The sequence below is a fragment of the Microcaecilia unicolor genome, chromosome 8, assembly GCF_901765095.1.
Source record: "Microcaecilia unicolor chromosome 8, aMicUni1.1, whole genome shotgun sequence".
NCBI classification, from domain to species: Eukaryota; Metazoa; Chordata; class Amphibia; order Gymnophiona; family Siphonopidae; genus Microcaecilia; species Microcaecilia unicolor.
In genome coordinates this window covers 215,872,689-215,886,155 of record NC_044038.1, presented here as the reverse complement: position 1 = coordinate 215,886,155, position 13,467 = coordinate 215,872,689, and the positions used below count along the sequence as shown (strand labels likewise).

General features: G+C 45.4%; 1 protein-coding gene across 1 annotated transcript in view; it reads right to left on the bottom strand.

Moving 5' to 3' along the window:
* Positions 1-13,467, bottom strand: part of RIPOR3 (RIPOR family member 3) — a 277,332-nt gene that overhangs the window by 199,367 nt on the left and 64,498 nt on the right. The window contains 1 exon segment of the mRNA XM_030211650.1: positions 8,390-8,506. Coding sequence (XP_030067510.1) covers positions 8,390-8,506 — 117 coding nt within the window.

Below are 13,467 nucleotides of genomic sequence, written 5' to 3'. Positions count from 1 at the left end.
GTCGGCAATGGTCACCTGTATGAAAGACACCTGTCCACAGACTCAGTGAATCAGTCAGACTCTAACCTCTACAAAATGGCCAAGAGCAAGGAGCTGTCTAAGGATGTCAGGGACAAGATCATACACCTGCACAAGGCTGGAATGGGCTACAAAACCATCAGTAAGACGCTGGGCGAGAAGGAGACAACTGTTGGTGCCATAGTAAGAAAATGGAAGAAGTACAAAATGACTGTCAATCGACAAAGATCTGGGGCTCCACGCAAAATCTCACCTCGTGGGGTATCCTTGATCATGAGGAAGGTTAGAAATCAGCCTACAACTACAAGGGGGGAACTTGTCAATGATCTCAAGGCAGCTGGGACCACTGTCACCACGAAAACCATTGGTAACACATTACGACATAACGGATTGCAATCCTGCAGTGCCCGCAAGGTCCCCCTGCTCCGGAAGGCACATGTGACGGCCCGTCTGAAGTTTGCCAGTGAACACCTGGATGATGCCGAGAGTGATTGGGAGAAGGTGCTGTGGTCAGATGAGACAAAAATTGAGCTCTTTGGCATGAACTCAACTCGCCGTGTTTGGAGGAAGAGAAATGCTGCCTATGACCCAAAGAAACACCGTCCCCACTGTCAAGCATGGAGGTGGAAATGTTATGTTTTGGGGGTGTTTCTCTGCTAAGGGCACAGGACTACTTCACCGCATCAATGGGAGAATGGATGGGGCCATGTACCGTACAATTCTGAGTGACAACCTCCTTCCCTCCGCCAGGGCCTTAAAAATGGGTCGTGGCTGGGTCTTCCAGCACGACAATGACCCAAAACATACAGCCAAGGCAACAAAGGAGTGGCTCAGGAAGAAGCACATTAGGGTCATGGAGTGGCCTAGCCAGTCACCAGACCTTAATCCCATTGAAAACTTATGGAGGGAGCTGAAGCTGCGAGTTGCCAAGCGACAGCCCAGAACTCTTAATGATTTAGAGATGATCTGCAAAGAGGAGTGGACCAAAATTCCTCCTGACATGTGTGCAAACCTCATCATCAACTACAGAAGACGTCTGACCGCTGTGCTTGCCAACAAGGGTTTTGCCACCAAGTATTAGGTCTTGTTTGCCAGAGGGATTAAATACTTATTTCCCTCTGCAGAATGCAAATAAATTCATATACTTTCCACAATGTGATTTTCCGGATTTAATTTGTGATGTGCTATCTCTCACTGTTACCAATAACCTACCCTTCAATTATGGGCTGCTCATGTCTTTGTCAGTGGGCAAACTTACAAAATCAGCAAGGGATCAAATACTTATTTCCCCCACTGTATAATGGGTGATTGTTCACCATTTCTAGAATTTTTTAGGCTCTTTGTTAATTGATTTTCATAAAGTATGTATTCTGAGTGATTTCAATTTCCCAGGGGACGTACCTGTTGAAGAGTTACAACAACAATGAGTTTGGTATATGAATTTAGAGCAATTTTTGTTTAAATAGGTAGTGAAGAAGTCAACACATACTGTTGGTCGTATATTAGATTTAGTCTTTGTTGTCACCAAGGAAAAATTATGCTTCTTAACTGATAATTTTCTTTCCTTTAGTCCCAACAGATCAATCCAGAGACGAGTGGATTATATCCCCCTACCAGCAGGTGGAGATAGAGAGAACGCCAGAGCTCTGCCATAAAGGATACTGTTCAGCAGCCTCACTTTCAGTATGTTCGATACCAAAGCAGTAAGGAAACCATGAGCCCATGAAGAAAAAACACATGGAAGGGAAGAACTGTCTGCAACTGCAGTTAGCGACCGCAGTCTTTCTCCTGTATCATCCATCCTCTAAAACAACTTCTGGAATTGGCCTGAAACACAAGGCGTCAAGAAGGCAATATGGAAGCCCAACACCATGTTGCAATGGAATCAAGAGCGGACCTCTGGATTGATCTGTTGGGACTAAAGGAAAGAAAATTATCAGTTAAGAAGCATAATTTTTCCTTCCATTACGTCCCACAGATAAATCCAGAGATGAGTGGGATGTACCAAAGCAGTCCACAATTAGGGTGGGACACAGTAATTTCAGAAAACATGTACGTCGCCCCAAAGGCCTCGGCCTCCAGGCCAACAGTGAACATCTGTGGGCAGTGCTGCTAAGGAAGAGCCACCAGCCAACACAGAACAGCATAAGGCAAACACAGCATCAAATAGCACCCCAGTGAGGGAAGGAGTAACCAAAACATCCAACCAAATGAGGAAAACGCTATGCAAATCAAGAACCACGGAAACAGAGGCAGCACATACAAGCATACCAAGAACATGGCCATGAAAGAGCAGAGCTCGAGAACAGAAGCCCAATGGGAAGCAGAGGCTGACGGCAGCCTGGTCCCCAGTAACTGGCCAAACCCCACCATGCCTCAAATAGGAAGGCAGCCCAGAAAAACCCGCCACAGGCTTGCAGCACCCTGGTGTTCCCCAGCAAGGAACGTAAGGCCAAGAGCCAAAGAACAGCTACACTGCAAGGCAAGGACATGCATCCTTCCTCAACCAAGGATAACAAGACCCGGTCCACCAAGGAACCCAGTAACAAGACAGGGAAAAATCCCCTGTAGGAAAAAGGACCATGACGAACCCCCCGCCTGGACCAAAAGCAGAAAGTCCACTGCGGCCTGCCCAGGATAATGAATGCTAACCAGAGCCAGAGGCAGCAGAACCAAGCCAGGCTTGATAAACAACCATGGAACAAGTACACGCCCGATGTCTGAAGCCAGACATAAGCCCGGCTTGACAGCTGGAGCCGGAACCAAGTGAGGCTGGACGTCCGGAATGTGGCCAGGCAAGGCTCGATGGCCTGAGCCAGAACTAAGCACTGCTCTCTGGCCCGAGCTGGAACTAAGCAAGGCCCTACAGCCCACACCAGAGCCAGGCAAGGCCTTACAACCAGAGCCAGAAGATGTCAGGCCGTCCGGCCAGATCCAGAACTAGGCAAGGCCCTTTGACCACAGCCTGAGCTAGTCAAGGCTCCCCGGTCAGAGCTGGAGCTAGGCAAGGCTCTCCGGCTGGAGCCGGAAGTAGGCATGACTCCATGGCCAAAGCCAGAGTTAGGCAAGGCTCTACGGCCAAAGCCAGAGCTAAACAAGCTCAACAGCCTGAGCTGGAGTTAGGCAAGGCTCTATAGTCAAAGCCGGAGCTAAGCAAGGCTCTGCGGATGGCCGGGGGTAAGCCAAGCTCTACGGCTGAAGCCGTAGGAAAGCCAGGCTCTATGGCTAAAGCTGGAGGTAAACAAAGCTGTACAGCCAAAGCCGGAGGTAATCACACTCTACGGCTGAAGCCAGAACTAAGCAAGGAGCTAAGCAAGGGCTCTACGGATAAAGTCAAAGCTAAGCCAGGCTCTACGGCCGAAGCCGGAGCTAAGCCAGGCTCTACGGCCGAAGCCGGAGCTAAGCCAGGCTCTACAGCCAAAGTTGGAGGTAAGCCAGGCTCTACAGCCGAAGCTGGAGCTAATCAAAGATCTACGGCCGAAGGCGGAGATAAGCCAAGTGAATCTGGACTAGGTAATGCTCCATAGTTAGAACCATAGCTAAGCAAGGCTCCCCAGATGGAACCGGAGCTAGGCCAGGCTAGACAGTCAGAGTCTGAGCCTGACAAAGCTTGAAGGCCAGAGCCAAGGGAAGGCAAGACACAACTGTTGAAGTTTGAACAAGGCGAGACATGATGGCCAGAGCCGGAGATGAGTGAATCCAGGCTCGACAGTAGGGATCAAAGGAAGGCGAGGGTCAACGGCCAGAACCAATTCAGGCAAAACCCGATGGTCAGTACCGGCAGAAGGCGAGACGACAGCTGGAGCTGGCACTGGGCCAGACTAGATGGCCAGTTCCAGAGCGAGGTCAGGATCAACAGTTGGGGCCAGAACTAGCCAGAGCCGATGAACAGAGCTGATGGTAGGCCTTGCCAGACAGTCAAAGCTGGAGCAAAGGTGAGTCCAGTGGACAGGGTTAGGCCCAGCCACCAGCTCAAGAATGGCCCGGCTTGCTAAACATAGCCGGGCAGAGGCCACACTGGAAAGCCGAAGCCAAACCAAGCATGAAGTCCAGATCTAGAGCTAGGCTAAGTCCAACAGACAGAGCCGGGGCCAGGCACTATGAGCAGAGGCTGAGTCAGACCTCACACATGAGGTAGACCAGGGGGATGGCCAGAGACCGCTAAGATATCCCAATTGTCCTAGATAAGGCTGAGGTCCGAATGCCTGTCAAGGGCTCCCCCAACAGGTTTATCGGAGAAAGGCAGCAAACAACTGAAACAACATGGACTGGTGCAGCAGACGACCTCCACGGAAGGGTCCAGGGTAGTCCCTCTGCAGCTGCTCAAGTGGAGAGAAGACTGATCGTAGGCGGATCAACCCGACCCGCAGATAAACAAGGGCCAAGCCACTAAGACCCAGATAACAGGTGAAAGAGAAACCTCCAGAAGTGATGAGAAACTGGGCACCACAAAGGAGCCATACCATAGGTGCAAAGGACTGGGAAAACCTCCAGAAGCAAGAGGGCCAAAACTTCTGTAGGATGAGAGAGCTGCACCAGGAGCACCAAGTGGGAGCCACCAAACAAAAAACTCCCAGCACAGAGATGAATGGCTCGAACCCTGCTGCAGCTGAATCAAAAAAGCGGGGGGCAACCACCTCCTCAGAAGGGAGCCCTGGGTCCCTGTCTCCTGGAGAGGGAGAGACAGTATCAAATACCACCAAAAAGGACAGATGGGACACCCACAAAGGACAGAGATGCTCCATTGACAGGGAGCATCCGACCAAGTGAGAAGCCTAAACAAGAAGCCTAAACAAGGAGGCCATGCCTCTGCAGGGAGCAGTGCACCATCCACGCCCAAAAAGGTGGCAGGACAATAAAATGCTACAAGCGGCTGATGCTAAAGCGCCCTAGAACGTGAGAACACTGCCACAGCAGGTAGCAAGGAGACTGCCAGGCAGAATCTTCCCCAGAGCTGAATGCCCAACTCACAAAGGTAACAGGCTAGTACAGGCAACTGCATAAGCCCAAGAAATCAAGCACTGACTCCAGACCATATCCAAAACAACTTCTTTTTTTCTTAATTTATTTATTTTACGAGCACGGGAAGAAAGAAGTCCATCACAAAAAACGCGGGGAAACAAGACGCAAGTCCAAGTCGTTACCACTGCTGGCCCAAAAGCAAACCACGAAGCCACAGAACATCAACAAACAAAAAAGGCAGAGTTAGAAGAGAGATTCCTGCCTCTGCTTGAAGGGGCACTGTGTCGAACCGGCCTGGTGGAAAATAGCCCCGCAATGCGGAGAGAAGACTCGCTTTGATCCTAATGTCAAAATGGCAGACATGCTCGCGAGACTGGTGCGAAGCCTGCCACCTCCAAGGTTCATGCTGACCAATATGGAAAGGCCTCGATCCAAAACGGCCAAAGAAAAACCCAAGGCCGCAAGACCAGGCAGGGAAAACCATACAGAGCAGGTATAAGCTTACAAGTGCATGCAGCAGAGACACAGCCCTAAACTGGCCAGCATTAACAGGCATAATAGTGTGCATAGAGAGGCAGAGCAAAGAGAAACCATGCCAGCTACAGCAGTATACAAACTTGCATAGCAGAGACAAATGCACTGAAGAAAAGGTGCCAAACCAACCTGCATAGCAGAGGCTCATTCATTAAAGAAAAGGTGGTAAATTCCTGTCTGTTTTTTTTTTTTCAAGAGGCAGAAGAAACCATGACATGTGGCAGGTGAAGAACACAGGTCCAAAAAAACCACAGTAGTGGGCAAAGGTTAGGGGGAGGGACCTGGCCCCACCAGGTGTACCTCAAGAGACAGGCAGAGCCATGCCAAAAAGCCCGCAGCTCAACTAAGTCTCAGGGAACAGACCAGGAGTCAGCACCAAACCAGAGCTGCACAGGAGATATCCATCCACATACTGAGACAGACAGAATACTGAAAGTGAGGCTGCTACATAGTATCCTTTATGGCAGAGCTCTGGCATTCTCTATCTCCACCTGCTGGTAGGGGGCATAACACACTCATCTCTGGATTGATCTATGGGATGTAATGGAAATTTATTTCAGGCTTTGGTTGCTTCACCAGTTGTTCAAGAGATTACTTGGTCTAATCATTCATTAGTTGTGTTTAATTTTTTGTTGAATGATTTGAATTGTAGGAATGAGAATGATTTTAAAACATTGTCTATTAGACCTAAATTTGAGTTGGAATATCTGAAAGATTGTTTTTCTAAGAAATTACTATCTGCTGTTGATATGAGTCAAGATTGTATGGTTGATTATTATTGGGTCTACCCTTTGACAGTCATTAGATTTTGTGGCTCCAATACAGATGGTTAAAGCTAAAAGTCCAACTGATTCTTGATGCTGGCATACACAAGTTTTAAAGCAAGTTAGGAGAGAATTAAGATCATCAGAGCAAATCTGGAAGAAGACCAAAGACAATGATGACTGAGTCATATATGATTAAACTGGTTGACTATAGAGGGTTTTGTGAAGAAGTAAGAAATGCATATTTTAAAGACAAGATTAAAACCAAGAGGTTTCATACTGTAAAGTTTTTAGTTAATGAGGAGACGGATGAATTGGCTCAAAATTTAGATCCCCATGTATATGCAGAATGGCTGTATCGGAACCTTTATGTTGATACACTTTGTATTGAAACTGTTAAATCAGATTTGTTATTACCGGTGTAGGAGCAAGTTGATACTGTTTGGAGTAGTTTTTCTGTAGTGAATAGTTTCTCTGTAGTGGATGAGAAAGTGATAGCGGATATTGTGAAATGTTTATCACCTACCAGAGATCAATTAGATCCATTTTTTGAAGACCTTGGTAAATAAATCTTTGCAAGAAGGGTCTTTAGTGGATTCTCTTAAACAGGTGACTGTTAAACCATTGTTGAAAAAGCCATCGTTTGATGCAGCAGTGTTAAATAATTTTTTACCAATAACTGTTTTGCCATTTTTAGCTAAAGATATTGAGAAGGCAACATTACTTCAACTGATAGATTTTGTGGAAGAAAGACATCTGTTGGATGATTTTCAAAATGTAGAGTGTAGAGTTTTTATTGCTGTCTATGCTTGATGAGCTAAGAATTGGTATGGAGCAGAATATATGCTTTTGTGTTTACACTAGATATTGCATCTGCTTTTGACACCATTGACCATCAGCTTTTACTTAATACACTATCTGATTTTGGTATTTGTGGACATATGTTGTCATGGTTCAGCCAGGGGTAGACCACACTCCATTCAAGTCCCAGTTAGGGCTGGACTCCCCAATCGCCGAGTTTCTGGCTCCTCAAATGGTTGATGCAATGTAACAGCTTACTGTCTATAGCTTCAATCCGCTAGTTACAGCAGTACAGGACCCCCCCCCCCCCCCCAATTAATTCCAAAGGGTCACCTGGCAGGGGGGCTATAGGTAGCTCAGAACTCAGGCAACTAAGGACAAAATTACTCTATCAGGATGCAGAACCAGGGACAAATCTTTTCCTCTGAGCTCCTCCCAGGTCCTCCAGTCACTCCCCTAATGACCTGCTACCCAGGCAGGGCTCACTCTATCATGTTCCCAAACAAGCCAAGGGTTACAGGATCGCCCCTTGGCATGCAAAAAATTCTAGATGAGAACAAAGTGAGGGATATTTTATGCTCATCTTCACAAGATGCACAGAGTACAAATGGAAAAAAAAATCCATCCTGCAAAAATCTTTCATGCTTTTATTATTTAGCTCTTTCAAAAAATGTTTGTCATTACAGTTCCTATTATTCAGTCTTTCAGACTCTCCAGTGTTTATGTTTATTCAGATCTGCTATATTGCCTTTCATTAAAAAAATGTCATAGCAGTTTATAATAAAAACTAAATTAAAAAAAGAAAAGAAAACTCCTCCAAACAACTTGATAGGAAAACAGATTCAATTGAACAACTAATAAAGATGGAAGAAAAGGAAAAGAGAAAACAGGCATGTCTGCAACAATCCACATCATCTACCAAGACACTATGAGCCAATAAAGGCAAGTGAGAAAAAATCTCTTTTAAGGCTCTTATGGAACTGAAACACATGTGAATTTCTTACACACTTTACACAAATCCTACTTATTTGACCTTAATTCCTGAGAACTTCAGTTAAACTATGACAAACACTATGAAAATATGCAAATGATACTAAATCCGCAATCATTTTGTTAGAAATATTACATAGAAATCTATGGAATATAGTGTATAGGCAGCTAACTTGGACAATTTACCAAAAGCTTTGAGAAGTTAATGTAACTGCTGGCAAACTGCTGTACTCAGCAGAATTTAGCATAAAGTTGAGAAGGTTTGCAAACTGCCCTACTCAGCACTGTTTAGCATAAAGTTGAGGTGGTTTGTTACTTACGGAATCCTCCTGCCTTGAACAGTGCTGAATCCAGCAAAGGAACGGCTCCTGGTGAAACCTCCCCCATCCCCAGAAGAGACAAACCGCAACTTTACTGACATGGTTGCTGATGCTCCCCTACAGTGCAGAGAACAAAGATGAGCAGTAATCCAGATGTGTTCAATAATTTTGCAAAACAACAGCACTGAGCGTGGCCTACAAAACGAGGAATTGTTTGAAAACTAAGAGTTTACTCTTTGCTAGATTACTGAACTTTTAAAAAGAAATTTCTCCTTACATAAAGGTGCACCCCAAAAGCAAAAGGGTGAACTGGAAGATAGGTACACTGTTAATACATTTTTTAAAAATGTATTTATCTTTTCATTGCAACAACTACAACACAAAGAGGGGCATAATCGAAAGGGGCGCCCAAGTTTTCCTGAGGACGTCCTCGCAGGACGTCCCGGCGAAGGGGCAGGGAAACCTGTATTATCGAAACAAGATGGGCGTCCATCTTTCGTTTCGATAATACGGTCGGGGACGCCCAAATCGCGAAATTTAGGTTGACCTAAGAGATTTTCGTCCCCGATTTTCGCCGATAATGGAAACTGAGGAAGCCCATCTCAGAAACAACCAAATCCAAGCCCTTTGGTCGTGGGAGGAGCCAGCATTCGTAGTGCACTGGTCCTCCTGACATGCCAGGACACCAACCGGGCACCCTAGGGGGCACTGCAGTGGACTTCACAAATTGCTCCCAGGTGCATAGCTCCCTTGTGTGCTGAGCCCCCCAAAACCCACTCCCCACAACTGTACACCACTACCATAGCCCTTATGGGTGAAGGAGGGCACCTACATGTGGGTATAATGGGTTTCTCGTGGGTTTTGGAGGGCTCACATTTACCACCACAAGTGTAACAGGTAGAGGGGGATGGGCCTAGGTCCGCCTGCCTGAAGTGCACTGCACCCACTAAAACTGCTCCAGGGACCTGCATACTGCTGTCATGGAGCTGGGTATGACATTTGAGGCTGGCATAGAGGCTGCCAAAAAATATTTAAAAAATTTTTGAGGGTTAGTGACCACTGGGGGAGTAAGGCGAGGTCATCCCCGATTCCCTCTGGTGGTCATCTGGTCATTTAGGGCACATTTTTGTGGATTGGTCGTAAGAAAAAAAGGACCAGATAAATTCGTCCAAGTGTTCGTCAGGGACGCCCTTCTTTTTTCCATTATCGGTCGAGGATGCCCATGTGTTAGGCATGCCCCAGTCCAACCTACGCTATGCCTCCGACACGCCCCTGTGAACTTTGGTCGTCCCCGCGATGGAAAGCAGTTGAGGACGCCCAAAGTCGGCTTTCAGTTATGACAATTTTGGCGACCCTGTGAGGACGCCCATCTTGTGATTTGTGTCGAAAGATGGGCACCCTTCTCTTTTGAAAATGAGCCTAACAGCACTGCAACAGTATGTGTATTAACATTCTAATGCCCATTAACGCACATTAATGTCATTTAATTCTCAGAAATGGAGCCAATTCACTAAGCACAATACACCTTAGTAAATCAGGACCAAAGTTTGTTCCAAACTTTTAAAAGATTAAGGAGGGCTAAATCATTTATGTGAAGATACAACTGAAGAATTTCTTACTGATTATTTAATTCTGTAGAAATCAAAGATTTTGTGTATTTGATATAATATGTTAATACATTACTTTTTCAGTGCAGATTGGTGGGCTGCAAGGCATTATTGGGGTAGAAGCAACTCTACGGGTAAATTGCAGCACGTAAATCTGTAGATTGGCTGCATGTGTAAATAGCTATTTTAGAAAACTATTTACTGCAGGGGATCTGCAATATGCAAGGGGGTGTCGTTTGGGCATGTTCAAAATACTGATGTGTATTACAAGGGGAATTAAAACAATAAACAGGAAGTCCAAATTCTGCAAAACAATCCAAAAAAACTCACAGCGGAGAGAAAAAACACACACACAAACAAAGTGCAGTGTGCACTCCAAAGGTTATAACAGTTCTTTATTAAAACAACAAAGGACCCAACATAGTCCTTTGTTGTTTTAATAAAGAATTGTTTTAACCTTTGGAATGTACACTATACTTTGCATGTGTGTGTTTTTTCTCTCCACTGTGTGGGTTTTTTTTTTATTAAACATTTTCTACATTGGCTTTTACACTTGCCCCAAGGAATGCACAAGTGCCATCATGCCAACATGATGGCACAGATGCAAATGCCAATGGAACCATCCTTGACAGCATCACTACCCATCCTCACCTCTCCTGGACCCCCTCCCCCCATATGCCAGTCCAGCACACCTCGCTAAAACTCTGAGAATGGACTGCCCCCCCCCCAAACCATCAGAGTGTGCCCCCACTAGAAGCCAGGGATGGGATCAGGGATTGGGCAGGGGGGGGGGGTGCCTGGTAGGGGGCAGGGGAGGGAAGGTGAGGAGTAGGTCTGGGATTACTGGTCTGCTTTGGAGGGGTCAGAGGCTGAGGTCTGCTTTGAGAAGTTAATGGGGTTGGAGGGTCATAACTGCTTTGGGGGGGGGCGCTCAGAGAGTGGTGCAGAAATAAATTGGGGGAGCCAGGGGTCTGCTGAACTGGTATGAAGGGGTGAGTTCGAGGGTAGTGGGGATGGAAGTGATGCTTTGTGGGTTGAGATGCCCTTTAATGGACAAAAATATAAGGTTGAACATTTTGAGCCCTAGAGGATGAAGGAGGAAGGGACTGATGTGATTTCCCAAACTCATCTATTACAACATATTTTTGTTGGTTCAGTACAAGGCATCAAAACCCTCAAAACTTCTAACATAAAGCAAAGTTTATCAATGTTGGCATGTAAATCCATCCACAAACATCTCAAAATTAAGATTTTAGGTTTTAGACATGTTATATTGATCTCATAACTATTATTGTACTATCCATTAACATTTCTTTACAAATATAGAATTTAAAACGAAAAACAGAACCAGCAACCAGGCAAGTGGAGGAGTGGCCTAATGGTTAGAGCACCAGTCTTGACATCCAGAGGTGGCCAGTTCAAATCCCACTGCTGCTCCCTGTGATCTTGGGCAAATCACTTAACCCTCTATTGCCTCAAGTACACACTTAGATTGTGAGCCCTCCCAGAGACAGGGAAATAGTGTACCTGAATGTAATTCACCTTGAGCTACTACTGAAAAAGGTGTGAGCAAATTCCAAATAAATAAAATATTTGAATTATCTGAATATTTATTGATGTATGCAGTTTCTAAATTCAGATATGCTCATGTACTAATGAAATAGCACATTTAAATGCGGAAATAGCTGAGATGGTCCATTACTTGAGTAATTCATATGTAACACAGCCCTACCAGTTGTTACACAGTTTTGGAGTCAAATACAGGTATGCAAGAACTCATCCATTTGGAACATGCTCTCTCACTGCCTCCCTATTCTGGGATACGATACAAAGTGCAGCAGTTGACTTGTCTTTGTATTGTCAATAATATAAATATTTGTTCAAGAACAAAAAAATAGGAGGGACATGAAAAGATGAATGCTTGCAGTTGAAAAAGAGCTTTTTTGTGCCTAATGATGAACTCAAGAATAGCTCATCCCATGCAAAGACTGGTCTGCAACTCTGCCAAAACTCTATAAGACCTGTATTATCTGTACTTTGGCAGCAGAATATGAATATGAATACCAACATCTCCACAGGTTTGAAATTTGAGCCATTTTGATGTCTGCTGCCCGTCTCGTCTTCCGCCAGGGTCGCTTTACTCATACTACCCCTCTCCTCAAGTCACTTCACTGGCTCCCTATCCGTTTTCGCATCCAAACTTCTTCTACTAACCTATAAATGTACTCACTCTGCTGCTCCCCAGTATCTCTCCACACTCGTCCTTCCCTACACCCCTTCCCGTGCACTCCGCTCCATGGATAAATCCTTCTTATCTGTTCCCTTCTCTACTACTGCCAACTCCAGACTTCGCGCCTTCTGTCTCGCTGCACCCTACGCCTGGAATAAACTTCCTGAGCCCCTACGTCGTGCCCCATTCTTGGCCACCTTTAAATCTAGACTGAAAGCCCACCTCTTTAACATTGCTTTTGACTCATAACCACTTGTAACCACTCGCCTCCACCTACCCTCCTCTCCTCCTTCCTGTACACATTGATTTGATTACTTTATTTTTGTCTATTAGATTGTAAGCTCTTTGAGCAGGGACTGTCTTTCTTCTATGTTTGTGCAGCGCTGCATACGCCTTGTAGCGCTATAGAAATGCTAAATAGTAGTAGTAGTAGTCTATTTGGGCATCAGACTGAAGTCATGGTCTAAATACCCATTGTAGCAGGTCCAGGACAGCGATACATAAAAAATTATGCAAGAGACCCATAGAGGAAAGTCATATCATTGACAGAGTAAGAAGTGAAATTTTAGAAGAGAGTAAATGCAATTAAGATAACAGCAAGTATTCTACATATTTCAGATGTGCCTTAAACATTATGTAATCTCTCACTTGCAGGCAAAACTACATTACTTACCTGTAGCAGGTGTTCTCTGAGGACAGTGGGCAAATCTTCTCACAACTGGGTGATATCATCTGAGGGAGTCCAATGCGGACACTGCCCAGAGCTCTGTCTTTTTAAGAGACCTTTGGCAGCATCCCATCGCGGATGTGCAAGTGCCTTCCCACCTGACATGCAAGCGCGAGACCAGCAATCTAATGACATAGCTGGAAAAGATAACTTCAAGGGGAGGACGGAGAGTTTGTGAGAATGATTGACCTGCTGTCCTCTAACACCTGCTACAGGTATGTAACTGTGATTTCTCCATGGACAAGCAGGCCATATCATCTCATAACTGGGAATCTCTAGCTACCAGGCTCACCAAAAAATAACAATGATAGGACAATAGGGCAAGGCCTAAACAACCAATCAACCTGAAAACAAACAAACTGGTTGAGAAGGTGAATCCTGGAAATGAAAATGGGCCTACGATGGTGGAGTTGGATTCTAGACACCATATAGATTCTGCAGTACTCTCTGACCAAACTGGATGTCAAGTCAGGTATTTTGCTCAAGGCAGCAGCGAGATGTGAATGTGTGAACC